Source organism: Somniosus microcephalus, chromosome 1 (assembly GCF_052327205.1).
Source record: "Somniosus microcephalus isolate GS21.2 chromosome 1, FLI_Smic_1.0, whole genome shotgun sequence".
NCBI classification, from domain to species: domain Eukaryota; kingdom Metazoa; phylum Chordata; class Chondrichthyes; order Squaliformes; family Somniosidae; genus Somniosus; species Somniosus microcephalus.
In genome coordinates this window covers 26,315,160-26,341,127 of record NC_140987.1, presented here as the reverse complement: position 1 = coordinate 26,341,127, position 25,968 = coordinate 26,315,160, and the positions used below count along the sequence as shown (strand labels likewise).

Genomic DNA, 25,968 nt, shown 5'->3' with positions numbered 1-25,968 from the left:
CTCCCGTGTCCTGGCCAATATTTATCCCACAACCAACACCTGAAACAGATTATCTGCTAGTTTCTTTCATTGCTGTTTGTGGGAGCTTGCTGTGCGCAAATTGGCTGCCATTTCCTACATTACAACAGTACTTCATTGGCTGTAAAGTGTGTTGAGATGTCCTGAAAGGCATTATATAAATGCAAGTCTGTAAGAAAAGCATTTTCTCCCTTCATCTACATTCTTTTACATTGCAAAACATTCCCCAATGTGCGAGTGTGCTGCGTGCAGGCAGGTGGGCTACCAATATTAGACTGCAACTAGGTGCCTGGTCCTCTGGGAGAACAGCAACTTGCATTTATATAGCGCCCTTCACATCCTCAGGGCGTCCTAAATCACTTTACAGCCAATGAAGTACTTTTGGAGTGTAGTCACAGTTGTAATGTAGGCAACGGGGCAGCCAATCTGCGCACAGCAAGCTCCCACAAACAGCAATGTGATAATGACCAGATCATCTGTTCTAGGACATGTGACTGTCCTCATTGTAGAAGATACCTCTTCTAATTCACCAGTTCTGACGGAAGGTCATCGACCTGAAACGTTAACTCGGTTTCTCTCTCTTCACAGATACTGCCCGACCTGCTGAGCGTTTCCAGCATTTTATGTTTTTATTTCTCATCCACCTACCTTGGATGGGCAGAGGTCAGGAACTCACTCAATCGGAAACCACAACCCCAGCTCATTTAGTGGCTGCAACAATAATTGTTTCAAATATACTTCATGCTCTATAAACACTTTGTTCTTGCTGAGGCGAAATAAGATGAGGGGGGAAAGGAATAGAAGGATCTGTTGATAGGGTGAGATGAAATAAATAATGAGTGTAAAAAGAAAGACTTACATTTATCTAGCGCCTTTCACGACCACCGGACGTCTCAAAGCGCTTTACAGCCAGTGAAGTACTTTTGAAGTGTAGTCACTGTTGTAATATGAGCCAATTTGCGCACAGCAAGCTCCCACACACAGCAATGTGATAATGACCAGATAATCTGTTTTAGTGATGTTGATTGAGGGATAAATATTAACCAGGACACTGGGGATAACTCCCCTGCTCCTCTTCGAAATAGTGCCAGGGGATCTTTTACATCCACCTGGTTTAACGTCTTATCCAAAAGACGGCACCTCCGACAGTGCAGCACTCCCTCAGCACTGCACTGGGAGTGTCAGCCCAGCTTTATGTGCTCAAGTCCCTGGGGTGGGACTTGAACCCACAATCTTTTTGACTCTGAGGCGAGTGTGGTGCCCACTGAGGCGCGGCTGACTGGTAGAGCATAATGGGATAATGGCCTGTTTCTGTGCTGTAAATGCTATGTCTTTCTTAGGGATTTCCTGCTGAGATTGCACAGAGGGTGCAGGGTTTAAAAGCTGTGCAAAGCCTTTAGCTTTCCTTCTACACAGAAGATAGAAACGCATATTGGGGATAGAAACCCTTTTTCAAAACTGGAAGGGTTTCGACCCGAAACGTCAACTCTAATTTCTCTCCACGGATGTTGCCTGGCCTGCTGAGTTTTTCCAGCATTTTCTGTTGTTATTTGGGATAGACTGGATGTTGGGTGGTTCTCGTTTTCTCAGAGTAGGGAGCCTCCGGAATACATTGTCGGCTGGTGCGGTGGGCGCTGACTCTCTGTCTGCCTTCAAGAAGGAGCTGGACCACCGGTTCTTGACTGGGGCAGGGCTCGCACCATATAGAAGGCAAGTGTCTTAATAAATAACGACGCTTGGTCCGTGTGACCGCCCGGACTGGTTTCGATCGCCCGAGAGGAATTTTTCCAGAATATTTTTTCCCCCTCCTTATTGGCCCTGGGGTTTTTCCCCGTGTGTTTTTTGCCTCTCCCAGGAGATCACATGGCTGCAGATGTGGGGGTAAGAAGTGTCCAGTCATGATACTCCGGCCCTCCTGGTGTGGGGGGGGGGGGGCAGGCTCGATGGACCAGCTGGTCTTTTCCCTGCCCGTCAACTTTGTATATTTATATTGAAACTTGTACATACTTCACCAACAAAAAGGTGGTTTACAAAACAAAAAAAAACCATGAAAGGCAAAAAGCTTCCCGTGGGAAAACACCCACACCCAGAGGAGATGTGGAGATAAGGGTCCTCTTTGTGAAGCTTGAATGCAGGATCAAAAACAGGTTTCACGTAGGTGTTAGACCAGCACTTGTGCGCATCATGCAACACATTTGACACAAGCCCAGCCCAAAGCTACCGTCTGTGCTTAAGTGAGAAGTTGTTAAACCCACACGGTTACAAATTAGCTTGGCTTTCTTGATAAACCTTGATGAGCCATTGTACGGCTTGCAAAGAGGTATTTTTATGCGGACAGTGACAACCTTTTATCTCGAGAACACCATCCTGACTTGTTAAACACTAGGGTGGGTGGGGGTAATTATTTACCATGAGCTGCGGACACAGGTAGTGCCTGACTTTACAGTGCAATGGTGCATGAGTCAGCGTTGTGTTTTTGTTCAGGAGCAGACACGGCGAGTTCCACAACTTTAATTTGGACTCGACGACCCTACAGGCACCTGACTCAGCTCAGACTGGGCTCGACCTCAAGTGTCTGACGTTACCCATTTTAACTATAGTGTTACCTGACTGGAAATTATACCTGCGCGTATAATGTCTATTAAGAGCTGTTGCCAGAAATGCCTCGAGGCTATTATGTTAACATGCTGTCTGGCTGGCAAACCTGTAATTCACTATAAATCTACTGTTCAGAAATGGAGTGAAATCCAGACTGATGCGACATGGAAGTTATGGAGTTTCCCACCCCCACCAAACTTCACTTTTGTCATTACATTAAAAAAGACATTGTTTGGTGAACAGGAGCGATATCAGCATTGGGGAAATAAAGATTTTTCAGCTTCTGTCAGCAGTGAGCGTTCAACCAGAAACCAATAAACTCCCTCCGTTTTGCCTAATTAACAGCTTACCCACCCTAGCTATACAACTACTTACAATGAAAAAAAATACTGCGATTGTTGGAAACGGGAAATAAAAACAACACTCTCAGCAGGTCAGGGCAGATTCCGTTTCCAGCATTTTCTGTTTTTTTTTATTTTCCAGCATCCGCAGTATTTTTTGCTTTGGTGTTTAATTCACTTCTCTTCCAGGAATACCCAACCTTGAAGTCCTGCACTTCTCTCCCGACGGGATTTCCCATCGTCTCCGACCTGCTGAGTGTTTCCTGCATTCTTTTTGATTGCATTTACAGAATGCCATTAATGTCTGAAAACGTGCCAAAGTGCTTCATAGAAGGGTAGAAATTCTCCACGTGTAACATTTTCCCTTACCCTCCTCACCCCCCCCCCCCCACCCCATTGTAACCCAAGCAAGATGGTCAACTTCAGTCCGTGGCTCAGTGGAAAGCACTAAGATGGTCAGCCCCACTCCAGAGACTGAGCCCAGAATTCAGGCTGGCACTCCAGTGCAGCACTGAAGGAGTGCTGCACTGCCAGAGGTGCCGTCCTTCAGATGCGACGTTAAACCGAGGCCCTGTCTGCCCCCTCAGGATGGACGGAAAAGATCCCATGGCCACTATTTCGAAGAAGAGCAGGGGAGTTATCCCCGGTGTCCTGGCCAATATTTATCTCTCAACCAACATCATTTAAAAAAAGAACTTGCATTTCTATAGCGCCTTTCATGACCGCAGGACGTTCCAAAGCGCTTTACAGCCAATCAAGTACTTTTGAAGTGCAGTCACTGTTGTAATGTAGAAAACGCGGCAGCCAATTTGGGCACAGCAAGCTCCCAGAAACGGCAATGTGATAATGACCAAATAAACAGTTTTTGTGATGTTGATTGTGGGATAAATATTGTCCGGGACACTGGGGATAACTCCCCTTCAACAGTTTATCTGGTCATTGTCTCATTGCTGTTTGTGGGAGCTTGCTGTGCCCAAACTGGCTGCTGCGTTTCCTACATTACAACAGTGACTACACTTCAAAATAGTACTTCATTGGCTGTAAAGCGCTTTGGGACATCCGGAGGTGGTGAAAGGCGCTATAGAAATGAAAGTTCTTTCTTTCACTCTCACTCTGTACTGTACTATGGGTAGTTCTGTCTTGTGGGCTCACATCCGAACAAGGGCCGAGACATTCCCGACCCGTATCACACACGACCCTTCCATCGGTGAGGAGACGGTCATTCATTTAATGCCAGAGGTAAGGTTAGCCTTTTTAAAAGAAAACTGTACACTGCCCACCGCTTATGGCGGATACCGTATGTGCCAAGGCAACTTGCCTGCTCTACCCGGAGGCTGGTGTAACCAACAAGTGCCCACGTGAAGTAGGGGAGGCATAAAAATCTCAGAACAATTCACATCCGCACATATACACAGAGAGGGCGATTCAGAAGCCTGCACTGATGATTTGAGGAGATAGATAGATAGATTTCTAGACACAAAAGGCATCAAGGGGTATGGGGAGAGAGCGGGAATATGGTATTGAGATAGAGGCTCAGCCATGATCATACTGAATGGAGGAGCAGGTTCGAAGGGCCGAATGGCCTACTCCTGCTCCTATTTTTCTATGTTTCTATCGATAAATTGGTCAACTTTGCGGAGATTAAAGCCCTGGGGGGAACTGTCTGCTGTCTGTAGGAGGGCGAGTTAAACAGACCAAGTGCGTTCTCTCTCATCTTAAAATGGAGCCGGCGTGCGTCACCTCAGTTCTTTATGTTTTAAGTTGGATCATACTTAACCCCATGGAGGACAAACAGCCTCTTTCCAAAGTTTAAGATGGAATCGGGATGCGTCCAGCTCAGCCAGTCGGTGAGAAGGGCCGGCAGCAGTGGAAGGAGTTCTCGAGGCCATGCGAGCAGGTGCATGGATTGCCCGAAATGCCCGCCGTGCTTTATCACAGTTTAAGTGGCGCCTTTATAATTGACGCCTCTGGCGACTTCAAATGGTCAGCACCATTTACCCGATATAGGCAGCGGCCTGGAATAAACAGGGACAGTGCATGTGGTAGGGACAGTATTGGGTTAAATAAATAATAGGAGCAGGAGTTGGACATTTGGCCCCTCGAGCCTGCTCCGCCATTCAATAAGATCATGGCTGATCCAATCTTGGGCTCAACTCCACTTCCCTGCCCGCTCCCCATAACCCTCGACTCCCTTATCGTTCAAAAATCTGTCTATCTCCACCTTAAATATATTCAATGACCCAGCCTCCACAGCTCTCTGGGGCAGAGAATGCCACAGATTTACGACCCTCAGAGAAGAAATTCCTCCTCATCTCAGTTTTAAATGGGCGACCCCTTATTCTGAAACGATGCCCCTTGGTTCTAGATTCCCCCATGAGGGGAAACATAGGGCTGGATTCTTAGCCCCGAGGAGGCGGGTATGGAGGTGGGACTGCCAGTAAAGTAGCAGAAAGTGGGTGCAGCCCCCATCCTGCCTCTGTGCCCTTTTGCCAGGAGGCGGGAAGATGTTCTGCTTCGGGTCCCGTCTCCTCGAGGTGGGAAAGGGATTAAATCCTTTTAATTGCCTGTTAACAGGCAAAAAAAAGGATTAGTCCCATTCTACCTTTTCAAGTGAAGGCTTCCCGACCTTGGAGAACCCCGCCAGGTTGGAGGAGACGTGAAGGAGGTCTGCGGGGGTCGGAGGGACCTGAAAGTAAGATGTAGAGGTGAGTGATGGGTGCAAGTGTGGAGTGGTAAGTATGCAAGGTGAGTGTTAAGTGTTAAAAAATGATCACTTACCTTGGTTTCTGCCTACAGCCTTCACCCGCTCTGGATCGGGAGTCCCGACATCTTCCTGGTCGATTTCACAGACTGGCTGTTGGGTCCTCCGAACCAACAGTCATCTGAAATCGACAAAGTTGAAAGGTTTGATGAGTCCTGAACACCAAGGACTCATCAAACTACAGAGAATGTCAGTGTTTGACAGCTTCACAGAGCTGTCAAACGCTGACATTTCTTCTTTCAAGAAGTCTTGACAGATAGCACGTCAGATGTTAACGTGATCTGTCAGTGATTTCCCCCTAATTGGCCTGCTGAGCCCGCAGGGTGGGCTTAACAAGGTCAAGCAGGGGACAATCCCGCTGGTTGCCCAAAAGGTGATGGAGGCGGGACATAGACTCGAAAAGCAGCAGTCCCGCCTCCAACTCATCCCCATTCACAAAATCCAGCCCATCCTCTCTGCATCTACCTTGTCGAGCCCCCCGCAGTATCTTATGTTTCAATAAGGTCACCTCTCGTTCTTCTAAACTTCAATGAGTACAGGTCCAACCTGCTCAACCTTTCTTCCTAAGTCAACCGCTTCATCTCAGGAATCAACCTAGTGAACCTTCTCTGAACTGCCTCCAATGCAAGTATATCCTTCCTTAAATAAGGAGACCAAAACTGTACGCGGTACTCCAGGTGTGGTCTTACCAACACCCTGTACAGTTGTAGCAGGACTTCCCTGCTTTTATACTCCAACCCCTTGCAATAAAGGCCAACATTCCATTTGCCTTCCTGATTACTTGCTGTACCTGCACGCTAACTTTTTGTGATTAGACATTATAACATCGCAGCACACAACACCCAAGTGTACATTCGTTGCACAAGATGGGTTAAGACAAAAAACAAAAACACTCATGTTGCATGACTTCTGTAGCTTTGCCACAAGCAGCCAACAGGCAAAAGCACGCTTGCCCTATTTTAGGTTTATCTTGTACCAGCAGGATTTCCTTTCTAGTTAAAAAAAAAACACATCTGGAAAGCAGCCTCTTTAAAAAAAAAATGAACCTCAACCACAAACAAACAAAAAAAAACCCCCCAACATTTGTATACAAGGGATCACCGAGCAAACAAGAAATTTCATCTGGAAGTCTTTAAGTTTTGTTGGATGACCCGAGGTCACCACCATCACAGAAAACATCAACAAACACCACAGCCTCAAATGTAAACTGATGTTTAAACCAGATGTATAATTTACTTGCCTTGTGATGGCAGAATTAAAGGACCTTTTCCCCTTCAGGGTCAAGGGCGATAGAATCAGAAATTCCAAAACAAAAAAGTATCCATTCAGCCCATTGTGCCGACGCCAGTGTTGATTCACATCTGCTCAATCCCACTTTTCTGATCTTTCTCCGTAACCTTTAACATTTTCCTTCAATACTCTTCTAGACGCCACCACTGGGGCCTCGGCTTAAACATCTCCTCTGAAAGACGGCACCTCCAACTGTGCAGCACCTCCCTCAGTACCGCACTGGGAGTGTCAGCCTAGATTTTTTTGCGGTCAAGTCTCTGGAGTGGGACTGTGAACCCACGACCTTCTGACGCGGGAGGCAAAGAGTGCTACTCACTGAGCCGCGGCCGAAGTGCGAGAATAAAACACCGCATAGGGCCATTTCTTTTTTGCCTTTGCGTTCGGTTCTGGTTACCTTGCAGTCCATCCTGCAGAGTTTCCCCTCCTGAATGATCATGTCTCCCGGCGCCTGCAGGAAGTGAGGTCGGAAGAATCGCTCCTGGATGGCTTCGGCTTCCTCGCCACTGTCCCTGGAGCGGGATCGAGGTCTAAGGACAACACAAAAAGAGAGAGAGAGAGAGAGAGAGTGTTAGATGGAACAGATTTTTTAATAATCCCATTGTTCGAAGACAACAGTTAGCCCAACGTACACGACAGTTTTGCCAAATTCACCCGGGTACAATTCTTGATCAAAAAGGTACCTCGAGGCTGGTGACCTGATAGAGCTCTTTAAAATTATGAAGGGCTTAGATAGGGTAGATGTATAGAGTCAGAGTCATACAGCACAGAAAGAGGCCCTTTGGCCCATCGTGTCCGCGCCGGCCATCAAGCCCTGTCTATTCTAATCCCATTTTCCAGCACTTGGTCTGTAGCCTTGTATGCTATGGTGTTTCAAGTGCTCATCTAAATGCTTCTTGAATGTTGAGGGTTTCTGCCTCTACCACCCTTTCAGGCAGTGAGTTCCAGATTCCAACCACCCTCTGGGTGAAAAAGTTTTTCCTCAAATCCCCTCTAAACCTCCTGCCCCTTACCTTGAAACTCTGCCCCCTGGTTATTGACCCCTCTACTAAAGGGGAAAAGTTCCTTTCTAGGGGAACATTTTTCCACTTGTGGGGGTCCAAACCTCAGGGCCATAAATATAAGATTGTCACTAATAAATCCAATAAGGAATTCAGGAAATTCCTTTACCCAGAGAGTGGTAAAAATGTGGAACTCGCTACCGCAGGGAGTAGTTGAAGCAAATAGCACAGATATATTTAAATGGAAGCTAGATAAACACATGAGGCATGAAAGGAATGGAAGGGCATGTTGATAGGGTGAGATGAAGAGGGGTGGGAGGAGACTCAGGTAGAGCAACTGGCCCGAATGTCCATGATCAGTGCTGTAAATTCTATGCAAACCGAGCAAGTATTCCTCAACACAGGGGCCTGGGAAGGAGCTATGAGCTGTGGGGAGGTCTTACCCCATCCAAGCTGGGCCACTACAGGAGTCAAGAGATAAACCTGCCCTTGACTTTCAAAGAGGCTGTAACCTCAGGTTTGAGTGTGGGGTTTACAACTGCTGTTTAAAGACTGAACTAAACCACGGACAAAATTCCATCTTTTGCCACAAGTACACTTTAAGCTTTGCTCCCATTATTTATTTTGTCCAATGTTAAAGGTGAAGTCACAGCAGGATTGGGGAACATTGTTGGGGGAAAAAATACTTGCAAGGAGAATAAACTGACAAGAGACGAATTTATTTGTTCCATTTTTTAAACATATTTTATGCCATTAACTTCAGGTCTGTACATCATTAAAAAGGCGATTAATGCCACTGTGGGACACAGAACACTGTCATTTACACCAGCCAATAATCCGATTTATCTTCACTGTACTCACTGTGTCCAGGGTTTGCGGGGGGGGAAGTTAATCTGCAGTTGGGTTTAGCTCCTGTGTTAATCATAGAAACATAGAAGATAGGAGCAGGAGTAGGCCATTCGGCCCCTCGAGCCTGTTCCGCCATTTAATGAGATCATGGCTGATCATCCAAATTCAGTACCCTGTCCCTGCTTTCTCCCCATATCCCTTGCCTTAAGAAATATATCTAACTCCTTCTTGAATATATTTAATGAATTGGCCTCAACTGCCTTGTGTGGTAGAGAATTTCACAGGTTCACCACTCTCTGGGTGAAGAAATTCCTCCTCATCAGTCCAAAATGGCTTACCCCTTATCCTTAGACTGTGACCCCTGGTTCTGGACTCCCTGACCATCGGGAACATCCTTCCTGCATCTAGTCTGTCTAGTCCTGTTAGAATTTTACAAGTTTCAATGAGATCCCCTCTCATTCTTCTAAACTCCAGCAAGTATAAGCCCAATCGACCCAATCTCTCCTCATAAGTCATTCCTGCCATCCCAGGTATCAGCCTGGTGAATCTTCGCTGCACTCCCTCCATGGCAAGAACATCCTTCCTCAGATAAGGCGACCAAAACTGCACACAATACTCAAGGTGTGGTCTCACCAAGGCCCTGTACAACTGCAGCAAGACATCCTTGCTCCTGTACTCGAATCCTCTCGCTATGAAGGCCAACATACCATTTGCCTTCTTAACCGCCTGCTGCACCTGCATGCTTACCTTCAGCGACTGTTGTACAAGAACACCCAGGTCTCGTTGCACTTCCCCTTTTCCCAATCTATTGCCATTCAGATAATAATCTGTCTTCCTGTTTTTGCCACCGAAGTGGATAACCTCGCATTTATCCACATTATACTGCATTTGCCATGCCTCTGCCCAATCACCCAACTTGTCCAAATCATACTGGAGTTTCTCTGCATCCTCCTCACAGCACACACACCCACCCACCCAGCTTTGTGTCATCTGCAAACTTGGAGATATTACATCTAGTTCCCTCATCTAGATCATTAATATATATTGTTAATAGCTGGGGTCCTAGCACAGACTCCTGCGGTACCCCACTAGTCACTGCCTGCCACTCGGAAAAAGACCCGTTTATTCCAACTCTTTGCTTCCTGTCTGCCAACCAGTTCCCTATCCAAGACAGTACCTTACCCCCAATCCCATGTGCTTTAACTTTGCACGCTAATCTCTTATTCGGGACCTTATCGGGCAGTTTAGGATCACGAGGGGCAGAGGGGGACAGGTTGCCAAAAAAAAAAAATCACAAGGAGCAAAACTGCCTTCGTTCAGCCAGAACCGCACCTGGAGCCGGACTCGCAGCACACCTGGGGTACTTCAGCTTTAGGAGTATGTAAATGAGAAAAGGCCATTTGGTCCATCAAGTATATTCTTGCCATCAAGAATCAACACCGAGCCAAATGGAGACATTAGAACAGGCGACCAAAAGCTTCGTCAAAGAGGTACATTTCAATGAGGGTCACTGAATTAGTTCCTTGCTGCTCGCACTGTTCACTTAACAATTCACAGCAAGAGTACATTTTACAAAAAAAGAAAAAAGAATTTGGGTGCAATTGCTGATTATTCACTGGATGGTAGCAGTCAACAAATCTAAATCAAATAGACTCAGATGTGTCTTGAGGCCATTAGACTACAAGTTGTTTCAACCTTGCGTAGATCACTGACGAGGCCACATTCGTCATACTGTCTGCTCGTTTGAGCACCCTGCCTTCAACAGGGCATTGAATGGGGAATGAAGAAAGATTCTGGGACTTGGGAGCTCCCGGTCTTCAGTTCAGCTCTGTGAAATATTCTACCTCAGAGAAAGTTTTAAAATTCTCATCCTTGTGTTGAAATCCCTCCATGGCCCTCGCCCCCTCCTTATCTCTACAATCTCCAGCCCTACAACCCTGAGATCTCTGCGCTCCTCCAATTCTGGCCTCCTAAGAGTCCCTGATTTTCCAATCGCTCCACCATTAGTGGTCGTTCTTTCAGTTGCTAAGGTCCTGAGCTCTGGAATTTGCTCCCTAAACCTTCCCCCCCCCCCCCACCCACACCCACACACCCCTCCTTTACGTTGCTCCTTAAAACCTACCTCTGACCAAGCTTTTGGTCATCTGTCCCAATATCTCTATGTGGCTCGTTGTCAAAGTGTGTTTGATCGCACTCCTGTGAAGTGCCTTGGGACGTTTTTAACCATCTTAAATACAAGTTGTTGTCGTCTTAAATACCAACTTGCCCCAGTTGGATTCTGACAGCAGTCAGAATCATAGAATGGTTACAGCACGGAAGGCGGCCATTCAGCCCGTCGAGCCCGTGCCGGCTCTCTACAAGAGCAATTCAACTAGTCCCACCCCCCCGCCCTTTCCCTGTAGCCCTGAAAATTTATTTTCTTCAGGTACTTATCCAATTCCCTTTTGAAAGCCACGATTGAATCTGCCTCCACCACCCTTTCAGGCAGTGCATTCCAGATCCTAACCACTCGCTGCGTAAAAATGTTTTTTCTTTATCGCCTTTAGTTCTTTTGCCAATCATTTTAAATCCGTGTCCTTTGGTTCTCGACCCCTCTGCCAATGGAAACAGTTTCTCTCTATCTACTCTGACCAAACCCTCATGATTTTGAACACCTCTATCAAATCTCCTCTGCTCCAAGGAGAACAACCCCAGCTTCTCCAATCTATCCATGTAACTGAAGTCCCTCATCCCTGGAACCATTCTTGTCAATCTTTTCTGCACCCTCCCTAAGGCTTTCACATCCTTCCTAAAGTGCGGTGCCCAGATTTGGACATGATACTCCAGTTGAGGCCAAACCAGTGTTTTATACAGGTTCATCATAATTTCCACACTTTTGTACTCTATGCCTTTATTTATGAAGCCCAGGATCCTGTAAGCCTTTTTAACTGCTTTCTCAACCTGCCCTGCCACCTTCAACGATTTGTGCACATATACCCCCAGGTCTCTCTGTTCATGCATCCACTTTAGGATTGTACCCTTTAGTTTAGATTTCCTCTCATTCTTTCTCCCAATATGTATCACACTGCATTTTTCCACATTAAATTTCATCCACCCATTCCACCAGCCTATCTATGTCCTCTTGAAGTCTATCACTATCTTTCTCACTGTTCACTATACTTCCAAGTTTTCTCGTGAATTTTGAAATTGTGCCCTGTAAACCCACATCCAAAGTCATTAATATATAATCAAGAAAAGCAGGGGTCTTAGAACTGACCCCCGGGGAACACCACTGTACACCTTCCTCCAGCCCAAAAAACAACCGTTCACCACTACTCTCTGTTTCCTGTCACTTAGCCAATTTCGTATCCATGCTGCCACTGTCCCTTTTATTCCATGGGCTTCAACTTTGCTGGCAAGCCTATTATGTGGCACTTTGCCGAACGCCTTTTGGAGATCCATGTACACCACGTCAACCGCATTGCCCTCATCAACCCTCTCTGTTACCTCATCAAAAAACTCGATCAAGTTGGTTAAACACGATTGGCCTTTAACAAATCCGTGCTGGCTTTCCTTAATTAATCCACACTTGTCCAAGTGACTGTTAATTTTGTCCCCGATTATTGTTTCTAAAAGCTTCCCCACTACCGAGGTTAAACTGACTGGCCTGCAGTTGCTGGGTTTATCTTTACACCCTTTTTTGAACAATGGTGTAACATTTGCAATTCTCCAGTCCTCTGGCACCACCCCTGTTTCTAAGGAGGATTGGAAGATTATGGCCAGTACGTCCGCAATTTCCTCCTTACCCTCCCTCAGCGTCCTAGGATGCACCCCATCCGGTCCTGGTGACTTATCTACTTTAAGTACAGCCAGCCTTTCTAGTACCTCCTCTATCAATTTTTAGCCCATCCAGTATCTCCTCTACCTCCTCCTTCGCTATGTCTATGGCAGCATCCTCTTCTTTGGTGAAGACTGATGCAAAGTACTCGTTTAGTATCTCAGCCATACACTGCCTCCATGCATAGGTCTCCTTTGTGTCCCTAATCCACCCCATCCCTCCTCTTACTACCCTTTTACTATTTATATGCCTATAGCAGACTTTTGGATTACCTTTTATGTTAGCTGCCATTCTATTCTCATACCCTCTCTTTGCCCCTCTTATTTTTTTTTTTCACTTCTCCTCTGAACTTTCTATATTTAACCTGATTCTCAGATGTATTCTTGACCTGCATCTGTCATATGCACTCTTTTTCTGGTTCGTTCTACTCTCTCGTCATCCATGGCGCTCTGTCTTTGGTTGCCCTACTTTTCCCCCTTGTGGGAATGTACCTTGACTGTACCTGAACTATTTCCTCTTTAAAAGCAGCCCATTGTTCCATTACAGTTTTTCCTGCCTATCTTTGATTCCAATTTACCCAGGCCAGATCCATTCTCCACCCTCTGAAATTGGAATTCCTCCAATTTAGTATTTTTACTCTAGATTGCTCCCTGTCCTGTTCCGTAGCTAATCTAAATCTTATGATACTATGATCACTGTTCCCTAAATGTTCACCTGCTGACACTTGCTCCACCTTATTCCCCAGAACCAGATCCAGCAATGACTCCTTCTTTGGGCCAGAAACATACTGATCAAGAAAGTTCTCCTGAACACACCAGAAATTCTTGCCCCTCCTTGCCCTTTACACTATTACGATCCCAGTCTATATTAGGATAGTTGAAGTCCTCCGTTATCACTCACTCAGTCAACGACAAACCGCTGCTCGGGACCCACACCGTTCTCCTAGTTTATGAAGGGTCCGTGTGAGAAGACACAGCTCCTGGGCGAAGCTGCTTGGGAGGAGTTTAAATTACTCAACAAAAGTAGCGGCAGAAAGATACAATACAGCTTCCTTCTACGGAAAGGTGTTTGAGGCCTTCCATACCTCACGGAAGATCATACCGTATTACGGAAATCACCTCTTGGCAAAAAGAACTTGCATTTCTATAGCACCCTTCACAACCTCGGGACATCCCAAAGCGCTTCACAACCAATGAAGTACTTATTTAAGTGTAGTCACTGTTGTAATGCAGGAAAAACGGCAGCCAAAATTGCGCACAGCAAGCTCCCACAAACTGCAATGAAATAAATGACCAGACAATGGCCTAGAAATTCAGTATAGCCACTTTTGGGGCGGTAAAGTCGGGCGGCCGCTAAAGTTTGCGCCCGGCGCAAAGTCGCACCACCTTCGCCAATATTCAGTCGCATCACCCCAAGAGATTGCTGCTGCGCTAAAACAGGCGATGCACGACTATCATTAGGCGCTAAGCCGGCGATCCGGGGCGCTAACACCGAGGACGGGCGCAGCGCAGGTGCAGCGACTTGCTCAATGAAGGCAGACACGCTGGCGCCGGTCAGCTCTTAAAGGGGAAGGGTCGATTTGTTTGGCTGCCATGCCCTGCACACTGCAGCCCTGAAGCAAGGCCTGACCATTGCTGGTTCATCAGTTCCACGCCCTCAACCATGGGGAAGCCCGCTATTCTTCCAAATCCGATTGCACGCTCTTGCTGCTTGTCCAGGGTCATGGGGAAGGAGATGTACTGACGTCTCCTTCTGAAAAGGGCACTGTTCACCTGGCGGATGCAGCAATGTTCCACGAACTGGGAGATGTTGGCAATGTCCCCAGTAGCGGATTGGAAGGAGTCAGTGGCATCGAAGTTGAGAGCCACCGTCACCTTCACTGCCACTGACAGAGACGTCCTGCTCCTCAGCTGTGGCTGCAGATCTCTGCGAAGCAGGTGACAGATCTCAGTGACCACCTCCCTTCTGAATCGCATCCTCCAAACACACTGCTCCTCAGATATGGTCAGATATGAGAACTGCTGGCGGTATACCCTGGGTGGGTAAGGCCTCCTGTGCCGACGCCTGTTGGCCAATCTCCGTCTGGCCATGACAGGCACTCTCTCACGGCGTCTCGGATCCCTTTGAATGCAATGCAGAAAGCCAACGTTTCCACCCATTGCAGCCCCCATTATATGTGGCGACTCAAGGCTATGGCACAAAGTGAAATCCAAGTGCAAAGCTCTGGCCTGAAGCCACAAGTACCTGTGCGAGCGCTGAGTCAAAGCAGAAAGCTCTCTGCCTTTGTCTCTCTCCAAATATCCGTCTCTCACAGAGGGATTGGCACAAAATGGCTGCCACTTATACGGCAGGAGGAGTCCCCTTTAAATAGCGCGCCCCGCAGCGACTGGGAACCGTTCCCCTCTACCAGTCGCTGGGGCCGCCAGGCGCAAAGAAGGGCGGCGCCACTGAATTTCCGGTTTGGGGCGCACAAAGGGCGTTGCACGATGAAATGACGTCAGGATCTGCGCGTGCAGCTGAGCGCGCGCAAAGGCTTTGCGCCGCCGCTAAATCGTGAGTGAAGTTGGGGAGAGGCGCAGATCGCGCTGCGCCCGGGCGCTAGCCGCCTAGCGCCCAACATCTCCTCCTCCTAAGGCGCTAGCGGCTGGCGCAAACAACTGAATTTCTAGGCCAATCTGTTTTAAGGTTTGGGCTGAGGGATAAATGTTGGGTCAGGACATCATGGAGAACTCCCCGGCTCTTCCTCGAATAGGATCTTTTACAGCCACATCCGTTCGAATGATACCAGAACCCGAGAGGTTACAACTATCAGGAGGGATTGAACAAGCTGGGGCTCTTTTCTCTAGGAAAAAAAACAAAAGAGGAGGCTGAGGGGTGACCCGATGGAGAGGTCTTCAAGATTAATGAAAGGGTTTGACAGGGTAGATGTAGAGATGACATTTCCACTTGTGGGCGAGACCAGAACTAGGGACCATAATTATAAAATAGTCACTAATAAATCCGATAGGGAATTCAGGAGAAACTTTTTTTTTTTTTTTTTTACTCAGGGGTCAGAATGTGGAACTCGCTACCACAGGGAGTAGGCAATTAGCATAACAACAGAAAATGCTGGAAAAACTCAGCAGGCCAGGCAATATCTGTGGAGAGAGAAATAGAGTCAATGTTTCAGGTCGAAACCCTTCGCCAGGACTGAAAAACATAGAAACATAGAAGATAGGAGCAGGAATAGGCCATTCGGCCCCTCGAGCCTGCTCCGCCATTCAATGCGATCATGGCTGATCATCCAAATTCAGTACCCTGTCCCTGCCTTCTCCCCATACCCCTTTAGCCTTAAGAAATATATCTAACTCCTTCTTGAATATATTTAATGAATTGGCCTCAACTGCCTTCTGTGGTAGAGAATTCCACAGGTTCACCACTCTCTGGGTGAAGAAATTCCTCCTCATCTCAGTCCTAAATGGCTTACCCCTTATCCTTAGACTGTGACCCCTGGTTCTGGACTCCCCGGCCATCGGGAACATCCTTCCTGCATCTTAGCACAGGAAATGAAACAGATTAAAAGGCCAGTTTGGGGGCTGGGAAATGGGGGTGAGAGAACAAAAGAGAAGTGAAGAGACATTAAGAGGTATTCAAAACCAGACGAGATGGTGATCGGACTAGTGGAGACAAAAGACGGCTCTAGATTAGATGTGAAATGCACTGGCAGAATGGGAGACAGCTGCCATGTGGGAGAGAAAAAAAGGGGGAGAGCCAAAACAAAGGTGTGGATAAAAAATGTAAAAATGTAATAGGGGCCGAGGTTATGATCTGAAATAGTTGAACTCGATATTGAGTCCGGAAGGCTGTAAAGTGCCTAATCGGAAGATGAGGTGCTGTTCCTCGCGCTTACACTGAGCTTCCGTGGAACAATGCAAGAGGCCGAGGACGGTGAGGTCTGAGTGGGAATGGGGCGGTGAATTAAAATGACAGGCGACCGGAAGCTCGGGGTCACCCTTACGGACTGAACGGAGGTGTTCTGCAAAGCAATTAGCATAGATGCATTTAGGTGGATAGAGGCTCATGTGGAGCATAAACACCGGCATGGACCTGTTGGGCCGAATGGCCTGTTTCTGTGCTGTAAATACTTGGCAACACCCGAGGGGGCAGGCAGGGCCTCGGTTTTAACGTCTCATCCGAAAGACGGCACCTCAGACAGTGCGGCACTCCCTCAGTACTGCACTGGGACTGTCAGCCTGGATTTTTGTGCTCAAATCTCTGGATTGGGACTGTGAACCCACAACCTTCTGACCCGGAGGCAAAAGAGTGCTACCCACTGAGCCACGGCTGGCGAGCAGATTTAGAGAGTCCCACTTTCATGAAGAGATCGAAGAATGCCCAGATTTAAAATTTCAATATCAATTTACAGCATAAAACACGGCTGCATAAGTGGATCTGGCTTATTGCATTTACGAGTCAAACTTTAAATAAAAATCTAAACCCTTTGTCCCGAATGTGTCTAAGTGCAGGCCTAAGCTCAATGAAATGTGAGCTGGGTCTTCCGACGAGACATTTGGTTATAAACTCCAGCTGGATTGTCAAACAAAATCAGGCATCAATTACAGAGGGCAGTAAACGAGCCGTCCCCAGGCAACCTTTACTTGAAATGCTTTTCTGAAAGGATCGCTTATTTGAACACAGGAGGGACCCCCCCTCCCCCCGTGTCTCTCCTCACTGCCCCCCACCCCGCACAACTGTCACTGAAGCAGCAGCAAGAAGATCGGTCACCCACACGAACACCCCTCGTTAAAAAAAAACATCTAGCGTCACTTTAAAATGATCAGAAACTACACCTTGAACTTGTCTGGGAATTTTTGCTACAAACTTTTAACAAGAGTTATGGATGAAAATAGAAATGATCCAATAAAAAAGGAAAACACGAACGTGTTACTTGATCTGAAATCCTGGGATATCCCCCCTTTTTTTTTATATATAAACAAATCCCTGATTTAGCGTCACTCGACTTCAAAAATATATCGAAATAACAACAGAAAATGCTGGAAAAACTCAGCAGGCCAGGCAACATCCGTGGAGAGAGAAAGAGAGTCAACGTTTCAGGTCAAAACCCTTCGTCAGGACCGAAAAAGCACAGGAAATGAAACAGATTAAAAGGCCAGTTTGGGGGCTGGGAAATGGGGGAGGGGATGAAAGAACAAAAGGGAAGTGAAGAGACATTAAGAGATATTCAAGGCGAGACGAGATGGTAATAGGACAGGTAAAGAGACAAAGGATGGCTCTAGATGAAGTGTGAAATGCGCTGGCAGAGTGAGAGACAGCTGCCATGTGGGAGAGAACAAAAAAGGGAAAAGGCACAAACCAAAGGTGTGGATAAAAAATATATAAAAGATATAATAGGGGCCGAGGTTATGATCTGAAATTGTTGAACTCGATATTGAGTCCGGAAGGCTGTAAAGTGCCTAATCGGAAGAGGAGGTGCGGTTCCTCGAGCTTACGCTGAGCTTCCGTGGAACAATGCAAGAGGCCGCAGACGGTGAGGTCTGAGTGGGAATGGGGCGGTGAATTAAAATGACAGGCGACCGGAAGCTCGGGGTCCCCCTTATATCGATTGCTTAAAGCGCTTTGAGATACTTCGATGCAATAAGGGACTCCAGGGACTTGAGCACATAGAGCTAGGCTGACACTCCCAGAGCAGTGCTGAGGGAGCGCTGCACTGTCAGAGGTGCCGTCTTTCGGATGAGACGTTAAACCGAGGCCCCGTCTGCTCACTCAGGTGGATGTGAAAGATCCCGTGGCACTATTTCAAAGAAGAGCAGGGGAGTTATCCTCGGTGTCCTGGCCAATATTGCTCCCTCAACCAACATAACAAAAATAGATTATCTGGTCATTATCACATTGCTGTTTGTGGGAGTTTGCTGTGCACAAATTGGCTGCCGCGTTTCCCACATTACAACAGTGACTGCACTTCAAAAAGTACTTCATTGGCTGTAATGAGACGTCCGGTGGTCATGAAAGGCGCTACATAAATGCAAGTCTTTCTTTTAAGATGCTGTACATATCCAAGATTAGATGATGATCATTTTTAGTTGTTTGCAGGACCAGACATTTCAGCATGGTTCTTGTAATAAGAAATCCTCTCCATTTGGTTTTATGTCAACAGCAGCTGGAGCTCATGTATAAAAAGGCATTTTTTGGACTCACTGGCATGATGGCCAATAACCAGAGGACACCGATTTAAGGTAAATGGCAAAAGAGCCAGAGGCGAGATGAGGATCATTTAAAAAAAATATAAACACAGCGAGTTGTGACTACATTAAAGGCACTATATAAATGTAAGTTGTAGTTGTGATCTGGAACACGCTGCCCGAAAGGGCGGTGGAAACAGATTCAGTGGTAACTTTCAAAAGGGAACTGGATAAATACTTGAAAAGGAAAAATTTGCAGGGCTGTGGGGGAAAAGAGCAGGGGGGGGGGGTGGGGGTAGAAGAGTGAGACTAATAGGCTAACTCTTTCAAAGAGCCGGCACAGGCACAACAGGCCGAATGGCCTCCTTCTGTGCTGTGAGATTCTATGTGGGAAAAATTTGGTTGCTTTGCACCTCCCGTTAGCGCCCCGCCGCAGTTAGCGCCCCAAAGGGGGGGGGGCGCAATCCAATTTTTCCCCGTGATTCCAGAAGGTAAAAAAGGCACAAACTCTAGTACACCATGGGGCAGCTAAATTCATCGGAGTGCTAGTCAAGCAGAGAATAAAAAGGACAATGTCCTCGTGTAACCTGGATTGCTGAATATTCAGTATTGATGTATACATTGTGCAGTTTGCATACACGGAGTATACACACAGGAGCCAATAATGAGTTACTCAAAGAAAAGAAAGGCTTGCATTTATATAGCGCCTTTCACAGGACGTCCCAAAGCACTTTACAGCCAATGAAGCACTATTGAGGTGTAGTCACTGTTGTGAGGTAGGATACGCGGCAGCCAATTTGCACACAGCAAGTTCCCACAAACAGCAATGTGATAATGACTAGATAATCTGTTTTTTAGTGATATTGATTGAGGGATAAATATTGGCTAGGACACCGGGGATAACTCCCCTCCTCTTCTTCGGAATAGTGCCATGGGATCTTTTACATCCATCTGAGAGGGTACAAGAACAGAAGAAATAGAAGCAGGGAGTCAGCCATTCAGCCCGTCGAGCCTGCTCCGCCATTCAATAAGACCATGGCTGATCTTCGACTTCAACTCCACCTTCCTGCACTCACCATATCCTTTGGTTCCTTTAGTATCCAACAATCTATCGATCTCAGCCTTGAATATACTCAACGACTGAGCATTCACAGCCTTCTGGGGTAGAGAATTCCAAAGATTCACAACCCTCTCCCTTATCCTGAGACTACGCCCCCTAGTTCTAGGCACCCTAGTCAGGGGAAACTTCCTCCCTGCATCTACCCTGTCAAGCCCTGTAAGAATTTTGTATGTTTCAATGAGATCACCTCTCATTCTTCTAAACTCCAATCTCTCCTCATAGGACAATCCCCCCATCCCAGGACCCAGTCTGGTGAACCTTCACTGCACTCCCTCTATGGCAAGTATATCCTTCCTTAGGTAAGGAGACCAAAACTGTACACAATAGGCCATTTTAACCCCCAAGTGCCAATGGCAATTTCACTACAAAAGGTTTTTAAAAAAACTGAAAATTAAGGAAATAAAAAAAATCACCCTTTGACTAACCCAGGCACTGAGCTTATCCTTAAACTGCAGGTCCTAAAGCAAAAGCCATGTTGCTACTTCAGGAGAAACCAAGAAAGAAAGAAAGAAAGAAAGACTTGCACAACCTCAGGAGGTCCCAAAGCACTTTACAGCCAATGAAGTACTTTTTGGAGTGTAGTCACTGTTGTAATGTAGGAAACACAGCAGCCAATTTGCGCACAGCAAGCTCCCACAAACAACAATGTGATAATGACCAGATAATGTGGTTTTTTTTTTTTTTAATGTTGATCGAAGGATAAATATTGGCCAGGACACCAGGGAGAACTCCCCTGCTCTTCTTGGCAATAGTGACCGTGGGATCTTTTACATCCACCTGAGAGAGCAGACGGGGCCTCGGTTTAACGTCTTATCCAAAAGACAGCACCCTCAGACAGTGCAGCACTCCCTCAATACTGCACTGCCATATCAGCTAGATTTTTGTGCTTAGGTCTCTTGGAGTGGGACTTGAACCCACAACCTTCTGACTCAGAGACACGAGTGCTACCCATTGAGCCACAGCTGACACAATGGTCGAATTCCGCAGTCTCTCAGTGCCACCTCCAATGGAGTCACCCCTGAAACGCTAACCCATCTTTTCTCTTTCAGCAGCTGACTTGCTGCATGTTTCTAGCATTATCTTAATCTTTATTAGAAAATTAAAAAGGATGAGATGCATCACCAAGGCAAAAATGAAACGTTAAACTTGTATCAATCCTTGGTTCGACCACACTGTGCACAGTTCTGGTCTCATTATAAAAAGGTTTTGGAGGAACTGATGATGGTGCAAAAAAAATTCACAAGGATGATACCAGAACTGAGAGGTTATAGTGATCAGGAAAGATCGAACAGGCTGGGGCTCTTTTCTCCAGGGGGAAAAAAAAGAGAAGGCCGAGAGGTGACCCTATAGAGGTCTTTAAGATTATGAAAGGATAGACGTAGAGAAGATGTTTCCACTTGCTAGCGAGACCAGAACTAGGGGCCATAAATATAAAATAGTCACTAAATCAATCAGATAGGGAATTCAGGAGAAACTTCTTTACCCAGAGAGTGGTTAGAATGTGGAACTTGCTACCACAGGGAGTGGGTGAGGCAAACACCATAGATGCATTTAAGAGGAAGCTAGATAAACACATGAGGGAGAAAGGAATAGAAGGATATGGTGATAGGGGGAGATGAAGTACGGGGGGGGGGGGGGGGAAAAGAAGAGGAGGCTCGTGTGGATCATAAACACCGGCATAGACCTGTTGGGCTAAATGGCCTGTTTCTGTGCTGTAAATTCTATGTAAAAATCTACGTGCCTGAGATTGAGGTAGAGGGGGTTAGGTTTTTGTCAAGACGCCCAGATCCTCCCGTGTAAGAAAGAAGGTTACCTTCGCCCAGGTGACTGTCCAGCAGGGGAGCGGGGAGAGCGTCCTCTCTGGCTTACAGTTTGCACCATTAGTCTTCCAGTGCAGCTCGTCCTACCCTGTGGAAAAAAAAATATTCACAAAGAGGTCCAACAAACCACTAACTGCACAGATCTCCACGCTCCTCCAATTCTGGCCTCTTGAGCCTCTCAGATTTCCTTTGCTCCACCACTGACGGCCGTGCCTTCAGCCACCTGGGCCCCAAGCACTGGAATTCCCTCCCTAAACCTCTCCGCCTCGCTCTCCTACTTTAAGACGCTCCTTAAAACCTACCTCTTTGACCAAGCTTTTGGTCACCTGCCCTTATCATCTCCCTATGTGGCTCGGTGTCAAATTTTGTTCAATAACGCTCCTGTGAAACGCCTTGCGACATTTTACTACGTTAAAGGTGCTGTACAAATGAATATAGAATCATCATTTTATTCATAAAAATATAAATTTTGAATCACACTTTGGCTAATACTGCATTCAGTGGCTGGAATCGAATGTCGATACGGTCAAGCTCGGCACCACTGTCCACAAGTCCTGCACCAACTGTGGACAAAGGCAGTCTGAGCCCAACATATATGAAGATATTGAAGGCTGTGCACAATTCTTATGGTTCTGGCCACCCTCCCATACCTCAGCTAACTGCACAGAATTTACAGCACAGAAACAGGCCATTCAGCCCAACTGGTCTACCTCATAACCCGATTTATCTCGCTTCCCCTTAAATGCATCTATACTATTCGCCTCAAATCACTCCCTGTGGTAGCGAGTTCCAGATACTAACCACTCTCTGGGTAAAGAAGTTTCTCCAGAATTTCTTAGTGACTATATTAAGATTTATGGCCCCTAGTTGTGGACTCCCCAACAGGTCTCTAAGATTATGCATGGTTCGATAGAGTAGGCGTAAAGACCTTGCTCAAGTCACCTCTCAGCTTTTCCTTTTCTAAAGAAAAAAAGAGTCCGGGCCTGTTCAATCTTCCCTGATAAAGGTTATAACCTTTAAGTTCTGGGATCATCCTTGTAAATCTTTTTTGCACCTTGTCCAGTGCCTCGATCTCTTTTTTAAGAACACAAAGACCAGAAATGTGCACCAGACTCTCACCAGAACACAGGTATGGGTAGGATAAGTAACCATGGTGAGCAAAGTTGTATGTCAAGCCCACTTCCTGCAGGGGTCACTGGATATCAAGCAGGCACAGGGCTGGGCCTCTGAAGGGCAACACCACCACCAAAAAACGATTAGCTGGTCGTTAATTGCTGTTTGCGGGACCTTGCTGTGCACAAATTGGCTGCCGCGTTTCCTGCATTACAACAGCGACTACACTTGAAAAAGTACTTCATTGGCCGTGAAGTGCTTTGGGAGGCCCAGGAGATTGTGGAAGGCGCTATAGAAATGCAGCCTCTTTCTGATTTCCACTTCCCTAGCCCAGGAATACCGATGGCCAAGATCAGTTAAATTAAAAAATATGAACTTCTGTAGGACAACAACATTACAAACACATACTTTGAAATAATCAGATTACACAACCGGGAACTAGGAATCAGAATTCGAAGCACTTTAGCACAACTTTTGGGGATTGGGGGGGGGGGGGGGGGATTGAACCTGGGACCTTCCCGCACCATGAGGCTCAGTCACTGGTTTAAATCAACAGGAGAATTTTAGCTATGAGGAAAGATTGAATAGGCTGGGGGTTGTTTTCTTTGGAACAGAGGAGGCTATGGGGAGACTTGATTGAAGTGTATAATATTATGAGGGGCCTAGATAGCGTGGATAGGTAGGACCTATTTCCCTTAGCAGAGAGGTCAATAACCAGGGAGCACAGATTTAAAGTAATTGGTTGGAGGTTTAGAGGAGAATTTTTTTCACCCAGAGGATGGTGGGGGTCTGGAACTCTCAGCCTGAAAGGGTGGTAGAGGCAGAAACCATCACATTTAAAAAGTACTTGGATATGCTCTTGAAGTGCCGTAACCTACAGGGCTACGGACCAAGAGCTGGAAAGTGGGATTAGGCTGGATAGCTCTTATTTGGCCAGCACAGACATGATGGGTTGAATGGCCTCCTTCACACACACCTCTTTTACAGGATTTCCTAAAAAGCAAGACAGAAATCTGTTGACTTCAAAAATGAAGGAAATGGTCCGTTTACATATTTCTGGGGAGTTTGCGGTTATGTTGCACGAAGCCACTGAAGTTCCTGTTTGGTCTGGCGAATGTAATGTAGATGGAGTCAAGGACTCCAGTCCAATAAAATAACATTAAAAAAAAAGGTATAAAAAACAAAAAATATCTTTGCAGTGCAGCTAATCAGTCAGCCCAGTTCAGACCCAACAAAGTCTGATTTATGGACAGGCTGACCACTGGTATCCGACAGCTTATGAATCCACGGGACGCTATCCTGTCCAAACAGTGCATTAACCAAAGGCAAGACACACACACACCTCTTTCTTTAGCAACTTCTAGAACACCTCTTAGTCACAACTAAGGAGGTGGGGTGGTAGGCCTTGTGCTTGAACTGCTGTAGTCGGCAGTGGTTTGATTCAACGGAGTGGATTGCTGGGCCACTTCATAGAACATAAGACGTAGGAGCAGGATTAGGTCATTTGGCCCCTCGAGCCTGCTCCGCCATTCAATAAGATCACGGCTGATCTGATCTGGGCCTCAACTCCACTTCCCTGCCCGCTGCCCCATCACCCTTGACTCCCTTACCTTTCAAAGATCTGTCTATCTCCACCTTAAATATATTCAATGACCCAGCCTCCACAGCTCTCTGGGGAAGAGAATTCCAAAGATTCACGACCCTCTGAAGAAATTCCTCCTCATTTCCGATTTAAATGGGTGCCCCCTTATTCTGAAGCTATGCGCCCTAGTTCTAGATTCCCCCACGAGGGGAAACATCCTCTCTGCACCTACCCTGTCAAGCCCCTTCAGAATCTTTCAATTCATTCTTCTAAACTCCAATGAGAATAGGCCCAACCTGCTCAACCTTTCTTCATAAGACAACCCCTTCATCTCCGGAATCAACCTCGTGAACCTTCTCTGAACTGCCTCCAATATAAGTATATCCTTCCTTAAATAAGGAGACCAAAACTGTACGCAGTACTCCAGGTTCAGGAGGGCCGTTAAGAGTCAAGCATGGCAGTGTGGGTCTGGAGTCACGCATAAGCCAGGTTGGATAAAGACGGCAGTTTTCCTTGCCTAAAATGGACAGTCAGCTATTTTTTTAACATGGCCACTTTTACAGAGACCAGTGTTTTATTTTCAGACCTTTTATATAAAAAAAAAAAAAATTTTAATTCTCAAACTGACAGGGTGGGATATGAACTCTCATTCTCTGGATTATAAATCCTGGCCTCTATGTTACTGGATTAGTAATTCAATCACTACACCACCGCACCCGATATACTTGTAAAGGAGGAGAGAGGTCCAGTGATTGGAGAGGAGGAGGGCGAATGGGCAAGCAGGAATTAGTGCGGGACATGTGGCCAGTGACCTTTGATGCATGGTGGAGCTCAGAAGGCTGGTGAGCAGTATAGTCAGATGACTACTTTATAAAAAGGGATGGGAATCAGGGTTAAAAACCTGGTTAGTGGGTGGGGCTCCCCTACTGACTAATGAAACCCCCTCACGAGCAGAGAAAGAACTTTGTAACGAGATGGCACGGCGCAGTCGATTTACACAGCGCCTAAGACGCAGGATAAATTAAAACGAGGAAGGTCAAATTGACCCATCTCAACTCATCCATCTAGAAAAACCTACAGTCCCCCTCGCAGTGTCAAAGAAGCAACCTTTTGATTCCAAGATTTTAGCCTCCGCTTGGTAGACACTGGCGGTGTGAGGTGTTGAGCTGAGCCAGTTAGCTCAGTTGGTGTGGTGCTAATAATGGCAAGGTCGTGGGTTCAATCCCTGCCCTGTGCCAACCTGCCCGACACCACTTTGCCTGAAACCCAGGTGATCCATTAAATTCTTTTTGAACCACAGGGTGGTTAGAATGTGGAACTCCTTACCACAAGGAGTAGCGGAGGTGAACAGCGCAGATGCCTTAACGGAAAAGCTAGATAAGTACTGAGGGGAATAGAAGGGTATGTTGATAGGATTTGATGAAGAGGTTGGGAGGAGGCCCGTGTGGAGCATAAACAATGGCACGGACCAGTTGGGTAGAG

The 25,968-nt window shown here is 46.6% G+C and overlaps 1 protein-coding gene across 4 annotated transcripts in view; it reads right to left on the bottom strand.

Moving 5' to 3' along the window:
• Positions 1 to 25,968, bottom strand: part of palld (palladin, cytoskeletal associated protein) — a 610,835-nt gene that overhangs the window by 15,382 nt on the left and 569,485 nt on the right. For all 4 annotated transcript variants that reach the window (XM_085975529.1, XM_085975522.1, XM_085975536.1 and 1 more), the window contains 2 exons: positions 21,785 to 21,879; positions 7,403 to 7,535 (listed from right to left, as the gene is read on the bottom strand). In XM_085975529.1, the coding sequence (XP_085831655.1) occupies positions 7,403 to 7,535; positions 21,785 to 21,879 (228 nt within the window). The remainder of the gene's footprint in view (positions 1 to 7,402; positions 7,536 to 21,784; positions 21,880 to 25,968) is intronic.